The 22130-nt window shown below is 38.5% G+C and overlaps 2 protein-coding genes and 1 long non-coding RNA gene across 3 annotated transcripts in view; 2 read left to right on the forward strand and 1 right to left on the reverse strand.

Moving 5' to 3' along the window:
* LOC103517446 (probable ubiquitin carboxyl-terminal hydrolase FAF-X) overlaps nucleotides 1-12721 on the forward strand; it is a gene marked incomplete at its 5' end in the record, with an annotated part of 39974 nt that extends 27253 nt beyond the window's left edge. The window contains 10 exon segments of the mRNA XM_026829543.1: nucleotides 2205-2434; nucleotides 2615-2784; nucleotides 2786-2844; nucleotides 3795-4018; nucleotides 5263-5471; nucleotides 5990-6139; nucleotides 10062-10231; nucleotides 11225-11467; nucleotides 11592-12022; nucleotides 12253-12721. Of these exon segments, the coding sequence (XP_026685344.1) occupies nucleotides 2205-2434; nucleotides 2615-2784; nucleotides 2786-2844; nucleotides 3795-4018; nucleotides 5263-5471; nucleotides 5990-6139; nucleotides 10062-10231; nucleotides 11225-11467; nucleotides 11592-12022; nucleotides 12253-12425 (2059 nt within the window).
* A 1802-nt stretch (nucleotides 12722-14523) lies between these two features.
* Nucleotides 14524-15298, forward strand: LOC113470818. The gene is made up of 2 exons (XR_003393735.1): nucleotides 14524-14954; nucleotides 15094-15298. It is a non-coding gene; the product is annotated as an uncharacterized LOC113470818 (long non-coding RNA).
* A 1248-nt stretch (nucleotides 15299-16546) lies between these two features.
* LOC103517448 (helicase POLQ-like) lies at nucleotides 16547-19069 on the reverse strand (the record flags this gene model as incomplete). Its single annotated transcript, XM_008482481.3, has 2 exons — nucleotides 16547-18244; nucleotides 18502-19069. Coding segments are annotated over 2 exons (2154 nt in total), but the record flags the coding sequence as incomplete, so codon positions are not given.
* Nucleotides 19070-22130: the final 3061 nt, after the last annotated feature.

The following is a 22130-nucleotide window of genomic DNA, read 5'->3' on the forward strand; positions in this document are numbered from 1 at the left end:
AACATACATTTTTCTTATAAATGGTATACCCACCCGTATAAGCAGAGCTTGTGCCACGGATGGGGAGTTCATTTACCGAGAGTATTGGAGATAGGTTTCATTTTTTTTTGCTGGTCTTCTCCTTGTTCATAGTCCCTCAGCCAGGTTTTGTCCGTTTACAGTCCTGTAGGTAGACTTTTTAATTTATCTCTAACGTTCTCTTGAAGGGTTACATATTTCCTCTCCGTTACCTCTCTCACTTATCTTTGTAATACTAATGTATTAGTATTACAAATATGGAAACGCCTGGTAAACAGGAGGGCGTGGGTTCAATCCCAGCCGAGGTATGGAATTTTGTCCTCAATATAATTTGAGAATTTGACCACAATAACAACGTTCTCTTAAAGGGTTACATATTTCCTCTCCATTACCTCTCTCACTTATCTTTGTAATACTAATGTATTAGTATTACAAATATGGAAACGCCGGGTAAACAGGAGGGCGTGGGTTCAATCCCAGCCGAGGTATGGAATTTTGTCCTCAATGTAATTTGAGAATTTGACCACAATAATAGTAGTAGCCTACTGCTGGAGTAAAGGGACTTTTCAGTCCTATTATAAATTGAGAATTTGACCACAATAATAGTAGTAGCCTACTGCTGGAGTAAAGGGACTTTTCAGTCCTATGCGAGCAAATAAATAAGCACTACTATTATTATTATTATATTTTGAAAGGCAGTATAAATAAGGTACCTGTATTTTTTTCTTGCTTTCTTTTAGGTGGCGGGGTTCTCCTAAAGGAGCTTTTCAACCAACCACTAAAAAATTAAAATAAATACAATGAAAAATTAAGGGTTCTTTTTTTTAAGAGGTTTAACAGAGGGAACTGTAACTGCTATGGTCTCATTGTCCCGAAATCGAAGAGAGAAGGAAGACAGGATAGGAGAAAGCCAGCCGTTCCGAGAACGAACATTATCCCATCAGGATAAAATCCGCCCCGGGCGGGAATCGAACCCGCGGCCTAGCGCTTACAAGGCAGACGCACTACCAACTAAGCTAACTAGGCTGACTGGGGGACCTTAAACAGCCTGAAATTTCCCTTGCTACAGAAATGGTTTCAGGGGGCTGGCTAAGGGTTCTTTTAAAGAAGCTCTTTTACCCATTTTCTATTCTATTCTCTATTTCAGCTGAATGTGCCCACTCTGTTCATCCTCATAGCTCTGGACGAAGGCCCGGGCCCGCCCATCAAGTACCAGTGTCCGGCGCAACTCCTCAAGGTAGGTAGCGCAACGAAGCGCAACTCTTGAAAGTAACTTTTATAAACGCATTTAACACCCTTGTATAACTGTTAAGCAGCGTCCACACTAGGTGAATGTCACTGAGTCTGTGAGTCGTCGAGTACTGTGTTATATTCGTTCGTCTCGACAAAAAAATCCACTTTATTTGGGTTACATTCTTACACTCGACTCGATCCTCCATCGACATAGGAAGCGCAACTCTTGAAAGTAACTTTTATAAACGCATTTGACACCCTCGTATAACTGTTAAGCAGCGTCCACACTAGGCGAATGTCACTGAGTCTGTGAGTAGTCGAGTACTGTGTAATATTCGTTCGACTCGACAAAAAAATCCACTTTATTTGGGTTACATTCTTACACTCAACTCGATCCTCCATCGACATAGTGTAGAAGCTGCTTTAGTTTTTTCTTTTATATTTGATTATATTTGATTTTTAGTCCGTCCTTCCTTTATTATTACTAATAATAAAAGGTATAGTGGACGGACTATTGTATTCGCTTCGGTGTCGGTCTGTCTGTCAGTCTGTCCCCATAGAAGGACTTATCCAAACCTAGTCGACCTATATATCAAATTAAAGGTCTTTTTACCAGGATCACGAAAATGGTGGTGCAAATTTTGTCCAGAAAACCATAAAGCCAAAAAACCACCCACTCAAGAGTCTATTATTATTATAAATAGGAGAAAGTAAATCTGCATTCTTTTTACTTTCTATTACCCTTACGTATAGGGAACCTATACAAGGTAATGAGAAAGTATTGTAATCTAAATTGGTCCAATTTTTTTCTATTTATTAATACGTCTTATTGCTTCCCCACAGGTATAAGTTTGATGACGGAGATGTGTCCGAGTGCAAGATGGACGACGATCTGTAATCTAAATCAGTCCAAATTTTTCTATTTATTAATACGTCTTATTGCTTCCCCACAGGTATAAGTTTGATGACGGAGATGTGTCCGAGTGCAAGATGGACGACGATGAAGAGATGAAAGCACAATGCTTCGGCGGAGATTACGTGGGCGAAATCTACGACCATATCTCCAAGCGTGTCAGCGTGAGGAAGCAGAAGCGATGGTGGAACGCGTACATGTTGTTCTACACGCGGCATGACGTGATAGACCGTGACCTGGTGACCAACATGCAGAGCATGTCACTGTCAGGTGAGTTGGATTCCCGAACATCTTTCTAAATCCAACTAGTGTTTTAGTAAAGGGGCGTGGGCCTTTGAGGAACATAAACCACAGAGTGTCTTTAAGGTTGATTTTATGGAGATGTTCAGTCAGACAGTTGTGCCCATGCCCAGTGAGCAACGTAAAGCATATTTTGTCTCGATATTTCAGATCAGTCGTGTGTCAAATTACCGCTTGCCATTGAGCGGAGTGTGTGGCGACAGAACATCAAATTCACACACGATAGAAATCAGTTCAGTATCGAGTATTTTATGTTTATCAAACAACTGGCCATGTGTAACATAGGCCCGCATCAGTCACACAATAGTGATAAGATGGTAAATGACTTATATTCAGCCGCTCGATGTGAATACGAGCGATTTGCTGTTCAATAGAAACCAGTAAGTTTTTTTTATTATCATTTTTTTTTTTTCAAAGAGGTTTGATGGAGGGAACTGTAACTGGTAACTGCTAGGGTCCTCCCGAAATCGAAGAGAAAAGAAAGACAGGATAGGAGAAAGCCAGCCGTTCCGAGAACGAACATTATCCGTTTAGGATAAAATCCGCCCTCGCGACCTAGCGCTCGAACCCGCGACCTAGTGCTTACAAGGCAGACGCGCTACCAACCAGGCTAACTAGGCTGGCAATGAGTATTTGGGTTGGCTAAAATAGCTGAATGGTCCGTTCCTATTTGTGAGTTTCATCCGATTTTTTTCCCCCTGGAATGTCCTCTCTAGGCAATGTGATTTAAATGAGAGCTCCCTATTTTCAATACACACGACACGATGTTTTTTTTTTCCGGAACGACACAAAGTTTCCTTGTCGGCAATGCAATTTAAATGAGACTAACCTAAACTAAAACCTCTCCTGTTCCCAGTTACATCAAGAAGCTCATTGAAGACAGCCAGGTATCTGAGGATTGTCTCAAGTTCCTTCAATTTCTGTCCTGGGAGAATCCCCAAATGTCCAAGACGGTCATTTCCGATCTTCTCCAACAGATAGCGTTCGCGTATTGCCATGAACTGAGACACTTTTTCGACCTACTCCTAGGTTTACTCATCATGCAGGACTCGTGGCAAACACAACGCATTCTACTGGCTAGTAAGTTCAACATTAAAATTTATTCATTTATTGTTGCTTTAACAAGGCCATGTGTGAAACATTCAAATAAATCAGGAAAAATGAGGCAATTTTGAGGGCGAATAGTGGCTGAACCGTACATTTCTGGAAACCGGCCCCAGGACATTTTTGATCTACATAATTTATCGAATCCCACTGGAAAGTTTGGGTGATCTTCCTTGTAGGCAATGCAATTTAAATGAGACTAACATAAAACCTCTCCTGTTCCCAGTTACATCAAGAAGCTGATAGAAGACAGCCAGGTATCTGAGGATTGTCTCAAGTTCCTCCAATTTCTGTCCTGGGAGAATCCCCAAATGTCCAAGACGGTCATTTCCGATCTTCTCCAACAGATAGCGTTCGCGTATTGCCATGAACTGAGACACTTTTTCGACCTACTCCTAGGTTTACTCATCATGCAGGACTCGTGGCAAACACAACGCATTCTACTGGCTAGTAAGTTCAACATTAAAATTTATTCATTTATTGTTGCTTTAACAAGGCCATGTGTGAAACATTCAAATAAATTAGGAACTAAAAATGAGGCAATTTTGAGGGCGAATAGCGGCTGAACCGTACATTTCTGGAAACCGGCCCCAGGACATTTTTGATCTACATAATTTAAAACATTAAAATTTATTCATTTATTGTTGCTTTAACAAGGCCATGTGTGAAACATTCAAATAAATTAGGAAAAATGAGGCAATTTTGAGGGCGAATAGCGGCTGAACCGTACATTTCTGGAAACCGGCCCCAGGACATTTTTGATCTACATAATTTACTTACCTATGTTAGGCTACGCCAAGGAAGGCCAATAAATGGATGGGTGACTTAAACATTATATTTGTAATAAAGGGAGAACGGGCTCTAGTCTTGATTTTAAATCATTACCTACATGAAATTAAAATCAAAAAATCAAATCAACAATGATAATAAACTGAATATTAATTAAATTAGGTAGGTACATAAGTACTGATTTTATCTAATCACGATCGAATAAACTAGGGGCTAAGAAATTCTCGGAGGGACGGGCCCAGCTTGTTAATAAATGAATAACATTTTTAGAACCGAAAACCAATATTCTTTCCTTGATGATCTGAGGTGAAATCTAAAGTCCTGAGAACCGCGAATTCCCATTGAGCTTTTTCCACTCTTGGCCCAAAATAGCGGATCGTTATCCTAAGTCGGTATGTCAATTGATTACCTTCTTCTTCACCTTTTCCCGTGTTCAGACGGGGTCGGCATTTTTCGTCAGCCCCTCAATTTGGATTTGGCTACAAAAAATTTGAGTGGATGCCCTTCGCATTCAACCGTGGCTATTTCTTTAGCAAGGGAAATTTAAGGTTGGTATCCTCTCTGGTTTCAGTCCCCTAGCCGGACTGATGTCAATTGATTCTGAGCACAATAAATTACAGGTATATTCACTTCTTGTTTTTTGTTTTCCAGTGAAAGGCATAGATGATGAAAGGGACGGCCTATTCGACACGATACAGAAGTCCAAATCCCACTACCAGAAGCGTGCCTGCTACAAAAAAATTTACGAGTGGATGCCCTTCGCATTCAACCGTGGCTATTTCTTTAGCAAGGGAAATTTCAGGTTAATATCCTCTCTGGTTTCAGTCCCCTAGCCAGACTGATGTCAATTGATTCTGAGCACAATAAATTACAAGTATATTCACTTCTTGTTTTCTGTTTTCCAGTGAAAGGCATAGATGATGAAAGGGACGGCCTATTCGACACGATACAGAAGTCCAAATCCCACTACCAGAAGCGTGCCTACCAGTGCATCAAATGTTTGGTGGCCTTGTACTCCAAGTGTCCCCTGGCCTACGAGCTTCTGCTCAAAGAGGACGACTTGAAGAAGAAGTGGATGCTGGCCGCCTATTGGCTGAGAAAGGAGCTGGAGAGGGTAAGAGTCCCGCGAGTATTGAAAGGGAATCTTACACCACCTTACCCCTTTTCTGTCCATCCATAGTGTTAAAGAGGACCTATATATATATTTTTTTATATTATTATTATATTTATTTTTTCCCAAGAGGTTTGACTGCTAAGGTCTTATCGTCCCGAAATCGCAGAGCGGAGGAAGACAGGATAGGAGAGTGCCAGCCGTTCTGAGAACGAATATTGTCTGTTCAGGATAAAATCCGCCCCGGGGGGGAATCGAACCCGCTTAAAGCCAGACGCGCTACCAACCAAGCTAACTAGGCTAGCTGAAAGAGAATCTTTCATTTTCTACTGTGTTCAATGTCTGCACAGCCTAGTTAACTTGGAAGGTAGCGCGTCTGCTTTGTAAGTGCTAGGTCGCGGGTTCGATTCCCGCCCGGGACGAACTTTATCCTAATTAGATAAGGTTCGTTCGGTACACACAGTATAGCTATAGCAACTGGTCCCCGCTTGCTATTCAATCCAATGTATTTATATTTCCAGCGTCCCTCCGCTCAATACACCCAGTATAGCTATAGCAACTGGTCCCCGCCTGCTATTCAATCCAATGAAACTGCCAATGGTTATTTCCTGGAGAGATCCAACAGCGCCAAGAAAGTCCTGGAGGCCGCCTTTGTACTTTGCCCCACTGAGGTAAGATAGAATAGAAAATACCTTGTTTATCCTGCTTGAATAAGGCCAAAAAGTCCCTTCAAATGAGACTAAAAGGTTTTATCGTTGATTTTTAGCCCGTCCTTCTTTATTATTACGATAGTAATAATATAGATATGTCAGAAACAGTAAAGGAGACTCTTAGTAATGCTGTGATATCAACAGAAATTGTGAAGAAGCTCTCAGCTTCACCACAAATAAATCATGATTTAGATTAGATACTGCCAGCCTAGTTAGCTTAGTTGGTAGTGCGTCTGCCTTGTAAGCGCTAGGCCGCGGGTTCGATTCCCGCCCGGGGCGGATTTTATCCTGATGGGATAATGTTCGTTCTCGGAAACGGCTGGCTTTCTCCTATCCTGTCTTCCTTCTCTCCTCGATTTCGGGACGATAAGACCATAGCAGTTAAAGTTCCCTCTGTCAAACCTCTTAAAAAAAAAAAAAAAAAAAAAAAAAAAAAAAAAAAAAAAAAAAAACAAAAAAAGCTCTTGGAGAATGCTGTCACTTTGTTTTCGAATGAATAAAAATTCAAGGATAGGAGGAACGAAGTTTAAAATCTGTGGTTCTGGCCATAAGGTCGGCTATACACAACAGGAAAGATTTAAATCAATAGAATTTATTTTAAACATTTGAACTGAACAAAATGCTTATTATCTTACACTTACACAATATTGGTAAACAATAATCTAGTCTAATATAACAGAGTGTAAACCCAATAGAGACTGCTACTGTTAAGAGTAGAGATGTGAATATTGGTAAACAATAATCTAGTCTAATATAACAGAGTGTAAACCCAATAGAGACTGCTACTGTTAAGAGTAGAGATGTGGAAAGAGTGAGTGAGTCGTTAAAAAGAATTACTCTTTTCGGTGAACTAAGTCAGTGAGTCAGATCCTTACTCCCTTATAGGGAGTTGAAGAGTTACATGCTTTAGTATCTAACTCATTGACTGAGTAGTTCGTTTTCGTAACTCACTCACTATTGTCACATATCTAGTTGTAAAATTTACTCGAACTTGACAATTTTAACAACTGTGAAGAAATTTGCCATAATTCTTGTTTTACTCTTGTAAAAATGAACATTTTTCCTATGACTTTCAAACCGCTTTCGCTTCAAGGCACCTCTATGCCACAGAATGCTACCTTACCGTTTCTAGAAACGGAAAATTGCCCGGAATACGAACCCAGCACCTCTGGGTTGCTGGTTTCTTAACCAGTCGGTGATGAATTTTAAAGTGGCAAAAGACGCCTTAAAGCAGGCTTGTGCCTAAAGTATGTGTTCTAACATACCTACTTGATAAGCTTAGTTTTTTTTCCTTCAAATAAATAAAGAATTTTAAAAAATAAATAATAATCTTATATTATAAAATCAAGATCCATTCACTCATTCACATCGCTCTATCTCCTGAACCACTGAATGAATAAAAATTCAAGGATAGAAGGAACGAAGTTTGAAATCTGTGGTTCTGGCCATAAGGTCGGCTATACACAACAGGAAAGATTTAAATCAATAGAATTTATTTTAAACATTTGAACTGAACAAAATGCTTATTATCTTACACTTACACAATATTGGTAAACAATAATCTAGTCTAATATAACAGAGTGTAAACCCAATAGAGACTGCTACTGTTAAGAGTAGAGATGTGGAAAGAGTGAGTGAGTCGTTAAAAAGAATTACTCTTTTCGGTGAACTAAGTCAGTGAGTCAGATCCTTACTCCCTTATAGGGAGTTGAAGAGTTACATGCTTTAGTATCTAACTCATTGACTGAGTAGTTCGTTTTCGTAACTCACTCACTATTGTCACATATCTAGTTGTAAAATTTACTCGAACTTGACAATTTTAACAACTGTGAAGAAATTTGCCATAATTCTTGTTTTACTCTTGTAAAAATGAACATTTTTCCTATGACTTTCAAACCGCTTTCGCTTCAAGGCACCTCTATGCCACAGAATGCTACCTTACCGTTTCTAGAAACGGAAAATTGCCCGGAACATGAACCCAGCACCTCTGGGTTGCTGGTTTCTTAACCAGTCGGTGATGAATTTTAAAGTGGCAAAAGACGCCTTAAACCAGGCTTGTGCCTAAAGTATGTGTTCTAACATACCTACTTGATAAGCTTAGTTTTTTTTCCTTCAAATAAATAAAGAATTTTAAAAAATAAATAATAATCTTATATTATAAAATCAAGATCCATTCACTCATTCACATCGCTCTATCTCCTGAACCACAACATCTAGAAAGCTGAAATTTGGTAGGAATATTCTTTTATGGTCTAGGTGTGCAGTAAGAAAGGATTTTGCGAAAATCTAAACCGATCCTGAGATATCAATTTTTGATCGCTAAAATCCCCATAAGAAATACACAGAGTGCAGAGACTGCGGGAGAGAAATGTTCCGCTCTCGACCAACATTTTGAGTTTCGTTTATGTTTTTAGTTTGATAACTATGTAGCTAATAGGGAGCGCGCAGGGCGACCGTATTTTTCATTATTTTCTACAAGTTTGGCCATGCCTCGGGATGAACTAGCGGGATTCAGCTAGTATATGTATAAGATCTTGGTTAGACTGCGGGAGTAAAGGTGTTTTAGTCCAATGCCAGCATGTTATATTCTATTCTATTTTCTTTTTTCAGAGGCGATGTCTCACGCTTCACGAAACAAGTTGAAGGATTTTCCTTTGCTTAAAATAAAGGAGGTAGGTCTAAAATAGGGGAGGTGATTGATTTTTCCCTAGGTCAAATGCCCCTTCCCCACAGATTTTACAATACAATACAGCAGATACCTACCCCATAAGGCCAAAAAGTCCCTTCAAATGAGACTAAATGGTTTTATCGTTGATTTTTAGCCCGTCCTTCTTTATTATTACGATAGTAATAACAAAAGGCAAGGTATGGAATTTGATCATCAATATAATTTGAGAATTTGACCACAATAACAGTAGTAGCTTACTGCCGGAGTAAAAGGAATTTTCAGTCCTATGCGAGCAGTATAAATGGTGCTCATTTTTTTGTACAAAAAATTATTGTACTTTACCACCTGAGATCAATGTGGTTTCTCAATTTCTTTAGCCTTTCATTACCATTAATGGTATCTTAAGGCTAAAGGAATTGAGAAAACACATTTCTCCCCTCTTTCGTAAGGAGTGGTAAATATCGATGAATTTTAACGATATATGGAAATCGGACATTTCGATATATCGATTTTTTTGTTGATGGTGGGATTCGAACCCGGTAGGCTTACCAGACGTCCGCTTTTCGGCGGACATGTCCTCAGGTTTCTCAATTTCTTTAGCCTTGCATTACCATTAATGGTATCTTAAGGCTAAAGGAATTGAGAAAACACATTTTTCCCCTCTTTCGTAAGGAGTGGTAAATATCGATAAATTTTAAGGATATATGGAAATCGCACATTTCGATATAGGTATCGATTTTTTTGTTGATGGTGGGATTCGAACCCGGTAGGCTTACCAGACGTCCGCTTTTCGGCGGACATGTCCTCCTTTTTATACGTTTGTCCTCCGTCTGCCTGCCTTTTTAAAATATAGCAAAATGTCCGCCTTTTTTGAAGTTTCGGCCTCAAAAACCTAAATTACGTAATGTATCGTTTTCCGTTAAGAACTTTTAAAAAGCATAAATGCAATTTTTGTGCAATTAAGTCCTTATATACAATGTACGAACATTCAGTATGTATATTTAAATAGGTGGTAGATATGTAGGTACACTACATAAAAAAAAAAAAAAAATCATTATCATATCTACTGGTGGTTTTTGTGTTGATTATTTTCTGCGTCTTCCTTTTGGTTGAAACGTCCGCCTTTTTTTTAGCCAAAATGTCCTCCTTTTGAAATTTCTTGTCTGGTAACCCTACCCGGGACCTTCTGCACGGGACTAACCTATTTTTCCCCAGGATGTGACGGAGAGGGAAGCCACGGACGTGTCTTCGGATGAGGAGGCGGATGAGGACAGTACTGGAGGTGAGGACATGGGAGGTGAGGACATGGAGGGAGAGAATTGGAATACACACTCCCGAGAGCACAGGAATGTCAGGAGACGTAAGAGTTTTCAAGGCTTCGGCAAGTACGTACTAAAGAATAGAAAAATGAAATCATGAAATTTTGTGATAACCAGTGGTGGCATTACCAGAGTAAAAAAAAATATAGATCCACCTATAGATATCATCATCAACACCACCACCACCTTATGTTTGTACCTAATGTGTTGTATTCTTGTTTATTGTAATTATATAAAAATAAATGAGAGCACCTTTTGCTATGTTTGAAAAATGAAAAATGAAAATGAGATATGTCAGAAACAGTCAAGGAGACTCTTAGTAATGCTGTGATATCAACAAAAATTGTGAAGAAGCTCTCAGCTTCACCACAAATAAATCATGATTTAGATTAGATTTTTAAAAAAAAATAGATATTTGTGGTAAAGCAGAGCTTTTTCACAACTTTGGATATCACAATATTACAAGTCTTTCATTTACTCAAGCATCATATTTATCATCGCTCGTTTCTTTTGACTTATAATGCCGCCACTGGTCGCTACTCGATTAAAGTAGCTAATCATTTGGCCTCACGAGCCTGAGTGCACCCCGAACTCCAAGCACAGAGCAAAAAAAAATAGATATTTGTGGTAAAGCAGAGCTTTTTCACAACTTTGGGTATCACAATATTACAAGTCTTTCATTTACTCAAGCATCATATTTATCATCGCTCGTTTCTTTTGACTTGTAATGCCGCCACTGGTCGCTACTCGATTAAAGTAGCTAATCATTTGGCCTCACGAGCCTGAGTGCACCCCGAACTCCAAGCACAGAGCCGAAAAAACTTCGGCCCCGCCGGGAATCGAACCCAGGACCTCCGGAGTGCAAGCCTAGTTGCTTTTTTATTTACAATTTTTACCTAATTGCAACTGCTCCATTTCTTTTTAAAGTGACTTTTTCGGAGTTTAGACCTGGGTTTTGGATTTTTTTTTTACAACTTTTTAGTTAGGAATCGACCTTTTATTAATAATTTTTACTCAAATGCAACTGCTCCATTATCATAATTTTGTTTCTATTTCCAGATCCAAACTGTACCTGATGGATCGTTACGGCTACCCCTCGACCACACTTCCCTCCCCCTCTACCTCCTCTCTCAAACCCCTTCCCTCTCACCCCACACCCCTTCTACCCTACGACACTGGCTCTCTCCCATACGAATCCGTACCGGGGGAAAGTACAACAAATCCCCTGCCGTACGATAATAATTCACAGGGAAATACCTTGCCGTACGATAGTAATTCTGGAAATACTGTGCCGTACGATAATAATCCACCTGGAAATCCTCCGTACGATAATAATTCACAGGGAAATACTGTGCCGTACGATAATAATCCACCTGGAAATCCTCCGTACGATAATAATTCACCTGTAACCTGTGCCGTACGATAATAATTCTCAGGGGAATCCTTTACCGTACGATAATAATTCACAGGGAAATACTGTGCCGTACGATAATAATCCACCTGGAAATCCTCCGTACGATAATAATTCACCTGTAAATCCCCTGCCGTACAATGATAACTCACCTGGAAAAACCGTACCGTACGATAATAATTCGGGAAATTCTGTGCCTTACGATAATAATTTGCAAGGAAATCCTGTGCCGTACGATAATACTTCACCAGGAAATAATATACCGTATCATAATAACTCGGAAAATCCCTTGCCGTACGATAATAATTCGTCTCGGGGAAATTCTTCTACATCGATAGGAAATCCCCTGCCGTATGATAATAATTCACCTGGAAATCCCGTACCGTACGATAATAACCCTCAGGAGAATCCATTACCGTACGATACACCTGCCAAGCCGACTATACCATACACTTCCATATACCGTATCATAATAACTCGGAAAATCCCTTGCCGTACGATAATAATTCGTCTCGGGGAAATTCTTCTACATCTATAGGAAATCCCCTGCCGTATGATAATAATTCACCTGGAAATCCTCCTTACGATAATAATTCATCTGGAAATCCCGTACCGTACGATAATAACCCTCAGGAGAATCCATTACCGTACGATACACCTGCCAAGCCGACTATACCATACACTTCCACGGCCAATATTCTTCCCTATGAGACAAACACGTTACCCTACGACCCCCAGGGAGATGGTACAGCTATGGATGAGGGAAATGGAGATGACGAGAATCGTCTCCTTCCCTCGTTACCTCCACCGCCACCTCCAAGCTCGAGCTCCTCATCTCCATCTTCTTAAAATCGATAAAGTCTCGTCAAAAGGTTGGATTGTCTTGGTCTCCATCTTCTTGAAGCTGTACAAGTCCCTTTAAAAACATTGGGTTGGATGCTCTTCCTCACCTTCTTATGCCCAATTTTACGACAGAGTTTTCAGTGAATCCAGAGTTAAAGAAAGACTGGCCTGAGTAAATCAAATGGGTGACGTCAAAAGAAAGCTTCGAGCTCCCACGCCTCCTTTTAAAAGTCCCTTGAAAAAAGATTGGGTTGAATGGAAAAGCTCTTGGAGAATGCTGTCACTTTGTTTTCGAATGAATATTTTCAAGAATAGGTTCCTATTGTATGAGAAAGAAGTGCTGTTACATGAAGACCTTTTACTCCGGACTTATCACTCCACGCGAAAAAAAAAGAAAGTAAAAAAAAGTGCAATTTTCGCTGAAGTTTGGAATGAGAAGTTTTTCACTAAATTGATCACAAGTGTTCAGGTAGAAACACACTACTATTACGTCACGTGAGTTCATGGGGAGTCAGAAAGTTGGTTAAAGTTTTCCCATAATATTGTAGGTTATTGGTAATTTCGCTCATGATAGCCATACTGCCCTCACGTCACGCGCGCTCATGTGATTATCATGAATGAAATTACCTACAATATTATGGGAAAATTTTGAACTACATCCTTCTGACTCCCCATGAGCTGACGTGACATGATTGGAGGCCGCCTTTGTACTTTGCCCCACTGAGGTAAGATAGAATAGAAAATAACCTTGTTTATCCTGCTTGAATAAGGCCAAAAAGTCACTTCAAATGAGACTAAAAAGTTTTATCGTTGATTTTTAGCCCGTCCGTCTTTATTATTACGATAGTAATAACAAAAGGCAAGGTATGGAATTTGATCATCAATATAATTTGAGAATTTGACCACAATAACAGTAGTAGCTTACTGCCGGAGTAAAAGGAATTTTCAGTCCTATGCGAGCAGTATAAATGAGCACTTTTTTTGTACAAAAATTTATTGTACTTAACCACCTGAGATCAATGTGGTTTCTCAATTTCTTTAGCCTTTCATTACCATTAATGGTATCTGAAGGCTAAAGGAATTGAGAAAACACATTTTTCCCCTCTTTCTTAAGGAGTAGTAAATATCGATAAATTTTAACGATATATGGAAATCGCACATTTCGATATATCGATTTTTTTGTTGATGGTGGGATTCGAACCCGGTAGGCTTACCAGACGTCCGCTTTTCGGCGGACATGTCCTCAAAAAAAAAAAAAAAAATGGATGAAACTCAAGACAAGTGGGAACGGGCCTTAAAGTTGTCTAAAATTTGAGTCCCCCTGTATATTGGCTGACTGCGAACACCCTGTAATTATGATCCACCCAAATTTAGCCCACTTAGACTATTCCTGGAGAATCGGTTAAACAGATATTTTAAAGAACGACAATCTCTTAACTTCAATTGCTTGAAGATTCCACAGCTTTCGGATATTTCTTTCATGTCTTTTTCAATCAAGTTCTAAACCTCTTCAAAAGAAGGTGGATTTCGCTTATAAAATTAATCGAAATTTGAAACCTAAAAGTATTGTTGTTTAGAGTAATCGACTTAAGTGGGAATGTTTTATTGAAATTGAAGGAAATTTATGACATCCAAGTTCCTAAAGGCCCGTTCCCACGTGTTCGAAAAAAAAGTGTAGTGCGTAAGTGGGAACACTCATTTAAAATACATTACCTACAGGACATTCGAAAAAAAAAAAGGATGAAACTCAAGACAAGTGGGAACGGGCCTTAAAGTTGTCTAAAATTTGAGTCCCCCTGTATATTGGCTGACTGCAAACACCCTGTAATTATGATCCACCCAAATTTAGCCCACTTAGACTATTCCTGGAGAATCAGTTAAACAGATATTTTAAAGAACGACAATCTCTTAACTTCAATTGCTTGAAAATGAAGATTCCACAGCTTTCGGATATTTCTTTCATGTCTTTTTCAATCAAGTTCTAAACCTCTTCAAAAGAAGGTGGATTTCTCCTGGGGTAATTTTGATCCACCCATATAGCTCTCTGTTAAAACTTAGTGAGAGCTTCTAAAGAAAGGAAATTTAGGCCTTTTGATCCACCCATATAGCTCTCTGTTAAAACTTAGTGAGAGCTTCTAAAGAAAGGAAATTTAGGCCAAATATAGGTTTTAACCTTCTAATCTATTGTGGCCTCTAAGTCCCTAAATTTAGGGGCTTAAACCCTTAGAATAAATGGGTGGGTCATTATTGCCCCAAATCATGGGGCAATTATGATCCACGAATTTCTGCTTTAATTTTTTTTTTACTGTTTCTGTTGTTGAAATGAGACTTAACTGAAACAATACTAATGTCTATGAGTAACTACTCACTTACTGATTCCCAGGAGAACAAGAAAAAAGTTATGGCGAAAGATTAATTTTTGGATCATAATTACCCCAACCCACCCTATACAAATGGTATTTTTTTAATCAACCTTTTTGTTTTTTCTTTTATCTTTTAAAAACTACAATTTTGACACTGGCTATAAAAAAAAAAGTTGTAATTTCTGTGTTAATTTATATTATAATAATTAAGATATACTTAAAAACCCTCTGTGCAAATTTTATTATTCTTTTGTTTTTTCTTTTATCTTTTAAAAACTACAATTTTGACACTGGCTATATAAAAAAAAAAGTTGTAATTTCTGTGTTAATTTATATTATAATAATTAAGATATACTTAAAAACCCTCTGTGCAAATTTTATTATTGATAAAAAAAAGAGTAAATTTGTTTCTTTCAAATACCTATACCCCTATACAGAAGTACATACAAATTGTGTATTTGTGGACATTTCTATGATTAAAAATACTTTAACAAAATGTTTATACTTTATCACAAGTCTGCAGTTTTTCATTTTCAATTTTTTTCCCCCAGATTCCTCTATCAAAAATCAAGATTTTTTTTTGAACTTGTAGATAATTTCTCTATGAAGAAACCCGGAAATACCGAAGTATGAAAACCGAAAACATAATATTTCCCCACAAATAGATTCCTCTATCAAAAATCAAGATTTTTTTGAACTTGTAGATAATTTCTCTTTATTCTCTATGAAGAAACCCGGAAATACCGAAGTATGAAAACCGAAAACATAATATTTCCCCACAAATTATGTACTTAAGTACTAAAGATTACATACAGACTTACAGAGCCTTCATTTAATACATTTTGTGGATTTGACTAGATTTTATGAGAGTTTTGAAACAAACTCACCAACATGATCACATGTTACTTAAGTAAGTGTAATCTAATTTATTTCATAGGAACCTAATAATTTGATTTTTCAGCCTCTGGGCGTGAATACTAAAGATTACATACAGACTTACAGAGCCTTCATTTAATACATTTTGTGGATTTGACTAGATTTTTATGAGAGATTTGAAACAAACTCACCAACATGATCACATGTTAAGTGTAATCTAATTTATTTCATAGGAACCTAATAATTTGATTTTTCACCCTCTGGGCGTGAAAGTTTTCAAGAATAGGTTCCTATTGTATGAGAAAGAAGTGCTGTTACATGAAGACTTTTTACTCCGGACTTATCACTACACGCGAAAAAAAAGAAAGTAAAAAAGAAAAAAAAACGTGCAATTTTCGCTGAAGTTTGGAATGAGAAGTATTTCACTAAATTGATCACAAGTGTTCAGGTAGAAACACACTACTATTACGTCACGTGAGTTCATGGGGAGTCAGAAAGTTTGTTAAAGTTTTCCCATAATATTGTAGGTGATTGGTAATTTCGCTCATGATAGCCATACTGCCCTCACGTCACGCGCGCTCACGTGATTATCATGAATGAAATTACCTACAATATTACGGGAAAATTTTGAACTACATCCTTCTGACTCCCCATGAGCTGACGTGACATGATAGTGTGTTTCTACCTTTACTTTGTATTATGCACACTGTAGGTTATTGGTAATTTCGCTCATGATAGCCATACTGCCCTCACGTCACGCGCGCTCACGTGATTATCATGAATGAAACTACCGACAATATTATGGGAAAATTTTGAACTACATCCTTCTGACTCCCCATGAGCTGACGTGACATGATAGTGTGTTTCTACCTTTACTTTGTATCACGCGCGCTCACGTGATTATCATGAATGAAATTACCTACAATATTATGGGAAAATTTTGAACTACATCCTTCTGACTCCCCATGAGCTGACGTGACATGATAGTGTGTTTCTACCTTTACTTTGTATTATGCACAATATTGTCATAGTTCTTCTGTAGATTTTGAATCAAATTCTTCATGGCTTCCACCTTGTCCATCTTGGTAATGAAATGAAGTTTAGCAGCCGAAATAAGATTCCGTGCAGACCTCAATGGTAGGTGTCGTATCTTCGCCACCATCTCTTTGGCATCAGCCCGCGCTATCAGTTCTAGACTGGAGTAGCCCGCGTTTAACAGCTGTCTGGCGCGTCCTATCTTAACGCCCGGGAGATCCATGAGGGCTCTTAAGTTGGGCGCTCGGCAATACATCAGGGTCTGCGGTAAATCAGTCAACAGCTGCTTGTAACACCACAACTCTGGTAGCTCCTCACAGAACCGATATACTTTAGACGCAAAGTAGGACGTTACGTTGAGGAAGTTCTGCAGGTGACTATTCTGTATGCCGTACATCTTGGCCACCTTCTGGTGATTGTCAAAGTTGAGTACATCGTACAGGATACACGCGTGGAAGAATCGACACAGGAGCGCCTTCTTCTCATCCTTGAGTTTCCCAGTGACATTGAGTGCGACTAAATTCTCAGTAACGCCTAGCGCCTCCGCAACCCGCAGTGTCTGAGGATGAAACTTGGTGTACCTGTCGTACACTTTACTACGCGAGAGAAGAATGCCATCGCTAGGAATACGATACTCCAGCGGAATAACAAGGAACAACATGTGGAGACTGTTGAGGAGACAGAAATTCAGCTTGTTGTGAAGAAGATCCGAGTAGATGATCAAGCAGACGTCATGGCTGAGACCTGCCTGTACAGCCGCCTTGGCTATCGAGGTTAATGACAGGTGACCAGCCTCGTTCATCGTGAGCATCGTACCTTTCGAGGCCAACAAACTAGCGACTATCTCGGATAAAGTCGTCTCTAGGAAGGTCTGCTGATCTTCCGGACTTTTCAGTTGATAGAACAGTGTGTGTTTGATCAACGTCTTCACATCTTCCAAGCTTGAACACAAATTGGCAGCAACTACCTCGAGTATTAGATCTACTAGTGTAGGCGGATCCATGTGACTAGAAATAGGTTCGGGACCGGCATTCATCATAGAGCTGAACCTGAGGAAATCTTGCATGGTTTTACACAACATAATACTCTCCCCACTCTCCTGCAGCCCTGTCCTTCCTGCACGTCCTACCATTTGCTTGTACATGTTGAGGGAGATGAAATCTCTTCCTACATAAGAGTCACGTATGATGACTCGTTGGGCAGGTAGATTAACACCAGCTGCTAATGTAGACGTGCAGCAGATGATCTGCAGGGTTCCAGCCAGGTATGCTTCCTCTATCAGTCTCCTCTCTCCTGCAGTAAGATCGGCATGATGATAAGCTACACCATACAAGATGCACTCTTCAAGATTCGTACTCAATTTGCCATCATTTTCTTCTTTTAAAGCTTCAATCAAGTCTTCCTTCTCTTGCTTCTTATATTCTTTAGTACCAGGAAACCTGTCAAACTGTAACCTTAATGCCAAGTTGGAGCATGCTATCTTTGATGAACAGAATATAAGCACCATCAGATTTCCTTGCACTAGATGCAATACAGCATCAGGCCCGGAACCTGTCAAACTGTAATCTTTGTGCCAAGTTGGAGCATGCCATCTTTGATGAACAGAATATAAGCACCATCAGATTTCCTTGCACTAGATGCAATACAGCATCAGGCCCGTGCTTAACACAGGCATTAAATATTTCCCTATTAGATTCACCTAGATTGTCAGCATAAATTTGAGTAAGAGATTTTCCATCAAACGATTGAAACACTCTTTTATCTACAGTGACATATTCAGAGTGTTTTGTAGGTCTTGAGTTTTCTACATTTAACACAGGCATTAAATATTTCCCTATTAGATTCACCTAGATTGTCAGCATAAATTTCAGTAAGAGATTTTCCATCAAATGATTGAAACACTCTTTTATCTACAGTGACATATTCAGAGTGTTTTGTAGGTCTTGAGTTTTCTACATATGTAATACCTTCTATGAAAGTAGATAGAGCATTGATGTTCCCTATTGTAGCACTCATAGCAAATATTTGAATGCTCTTTTTCAGGTACAGCACTTTGGATACAACACATTCTAGTATTGGACCTCTCTGTGGTTCATTTAACATATGGAACTCATCTATCACAATGAGACCTATTTCATCAATTCTATTTTCTTGTATCAAACTCCCAATCAGTTTAGAACCTTTTTCTATAGTGCAAATATAAATGCTTTTCTTATTCAACTGTCTCTTTGTTGGTGGATATTGTCCTTTCACACCAGCATATTCCTCAAGATAGAATTTGAACTCCTCTGCAGCCTTTGCTAAAGACTGGTACTTCTCATGAACTAATGAGATGTATGGTAATATGAAAATGGCACTCTTCTTTGTTATTTCATTTTTTCAAGGGCCCGATAGGAAAGAATAAAGTAAAACGAGATAGCAAATAAAATGCGGTCTACAAGTCACGCTCCAGAGGTCCAATCGCATTTTTTTTTTCTAAGAAAGGTCAAATGTTTTTAAAAACAATAAAACAAAACACATCGACAAAAGTGAGGAATTCGAGGAATAGGCCCCAGTTGGTCACGGCTCCACTTTTTAAAGAAAAATCTATAAAATCCACTCTTATCTGTCCTCCAGGATTTTTCAGGTGCAATGAACATTCAAAAAACTTTTACCCCTAAGAAAGGTCAAAAAATGTTTTTAAAAACAAAACACATCGACAAAAGTGAGGAATTCGTGGAATAGGCCCCAGTTGGTCACGGCTGCACTTTTTAAAGAAAAATCTATAAAATCCACTCTTATCTGTCCTCCAGGATTTTTCAGGTGCAATGAACATTCAAAAAACTTTTACCCATTATTTCAAAATCGGATTAAGATGGAAATCCAGGTAAAGCTTACAGAAATAAGGGAAAGCGAATCGTAGAAACTTTATTTTCATACATACTCCGTTTAGCATGAAAGATAGGTATAGATTTTCTTCTCAGGAAGAAAAAATTAAAAACCAAAATTACTAATTTTTCTTTTACACCCTGTATTATCTCGGGGACGTTTGTTAGTTCATCATTTTAGCACCACGAGCGCTTTGTTCTGTTTACAAATCAAGCCCGCGAAATTTAAATTTTGAAATATTGTTCACTCTGAGGCTTAGGTTACGCTTATACGAATCTAGGGCTTCAACCACAATCCAAGTTCGAAGTTTAAACTTACTTAGTTCAACTTTGGGAATAACCAATCTGTTTGATTTGATTGTAAATTTTTACTTTCTATTACTACAGTATAGTGAGCTATACTAGTACCTAATGAAAGTATTGCAATCAGTCCAATTTTTTTACTCTATCAAAGAGGCAATGCAGCTTCGACCATGGGAGCATTGCCTCAAAACAGTCTTGTGGTGTCTTTTTCAGATTTTTTTAGTCCATTCTATTCTCCATTCTGGAAGAAACAGGACAGGCAGTAATTGTCTATAAAGAAACAGGAAATGGGGTTGACTGGCGTATCATCCCATGGGAAAACCAGGTAATCTAACATCCGGATCAAACCGAGCAATATTAGGAAGATCTGAAACCATCTATTTTCCCCAAACACAAAATGAACACTGCTGATTACATAGTTCATGTTCTTAAGTATTTATTCTATGATTTATTTGTAAAAATAGTTAGGCTGTGATTTAGGTAAGACCCTATGGAGGAAGACGACCTCCAGGAGATATTGAGCTTTCTAGACCTGATTTATTTGTAAAAATAGTTAGGCTGTGATTTAGGTAAGACCCTATGGAGGAAGACGACCTCCAGGAGATATTGAGCTTTCTAGACTCTATTCACCTAACTAAGTACAAACTCGGACTGTGGCCCCAGTTATTAGTGTTGGGACTACTGGGTCACAGAGGGAAGGTCTACGGAACTACTTATTCAAAACACAAAGTATAGGTATGTAAATTAGGTACTTGAGTAAATAATTACCTATGTTGTAACCTTGTAAGCTCTAGTGAGTGACATACTTAAGTAATTGGGTATTAAACTAATTTGACCCAGCGTAGAAAGTATTTAAGAAATTGTTGAGACTTCATAGCAACAATGAGTACTTAGGTACCTCCTGAAAAAAAAATCTATTGAACTATCCCCAATAAAATTAACATTGAAGTATGCTTAATTGTGTTCACAATAAGCCTTGAGGGAAAAATGCTTAATTTGGAGGGTAGCATGCCTGCCTTGTAAATACTAGATTGTGGGTTTGATTCCTGCCCAGAGAGAACTTTGTTCTAAACAAATAAAGTTCGTCCTCAAAACAGCTGGCTTTCTCCTATCCTGTCCAGCCTGTCCTCATCTCTTCAGGACAACAAGACCTTTGTTGTTAAAGTTTCCTCAATCAAATATCTTTAAAAAAAAAAAATCTGTGTCTGAATCCAATGTTACTTGTTACCCCACTTTACTATTATATCTGGCAGAGGAAATGGTCTATGTATTTGATAGTACATAATATAAACCATATTACCTATTGTCCTAAACACCTATAGAATGATTATGATGTTTTGCAACTTTGCCTAGGATGTCTAATCAAGTGTGACATGTCGTGATTGTTCTATTAGAGACCTTGTTACCTGGGATCTTCTCAGGACTGAAAAGTTGCTTAACCCCAGCAACTTGCTTGCCATACAGAAGGCATAATATAAACCATATTACCTATTGTCCTAAACACCTATAGAATGATTATGATGTTTTGCAACTTTGCCTAGGATGTCTAATCAAGTGTGACATGTTGTGATTGTTCTATTAGAGACCTTGTTACCTGGGATCTTTTCAGGACTGAAAAGTTGCTTAACCCCAGCAACTTGCTTGCCATACAGAAGGTTGTATTTGAACCCCGCCAATGACAAAATACTTGCACTCATAAATATGTCTATCAAAAATACTTGAACAGGTTACTTTCTGGTGCTCTCGTGTTGACCCAGCACTTAAAAGGGAAGTAGGTAATGTGTCTCTTCTCACCCATCTGATGAGGGACACGAACCCCACCAATGACAAAATACTTGCACTCATAAATATGTCCATCAAAAATACTTGAAAAGGTTACTTTCTGGTGCTCTTGTGTTGACCCAGCACTTAAAAGGGAAGTAGGTAATGTGTCTCTTCTCACCCATCTGATGAGGGACATACTATGGGATACACATGCTATGACACAGACCACATGAGTCTAATGTAGCAGTTGTTTCATTGCTACAAAATGAAAATGGTGGTGAAACACTTTTTTTTACACTTCTATACTTACATACCTAGAAATTGGACTATAATGGATAGGTACCTATCTAGGTAGGTAAATGTATCAAGGAAATGTCTCTTCTGACATGACTTTAATTTCCTCTTTCAAATGGAGTAGACTGGAATTCTAAGTAAATAGTGTTGTTCTATGTTATACATGGTTATTCACTTGGTTTAAGTAAGTAGGTACTTCAAAACACAAT

Source organism: Diaphorina citri, unplaced genomic scaffold, assembly GCF_000475195.1.
Source record: "Diaphorina citri unplaced genomic scaffold, Diaci psyllid genome assembly version 1.1 scaffold1851, whole genome shotgun sequence".
NCBI lineage: Eukaryota > Metazoa > Arthropoda > Insecta > Hemiptera > Psyllidae > Diaphorina > Diaphorina citri.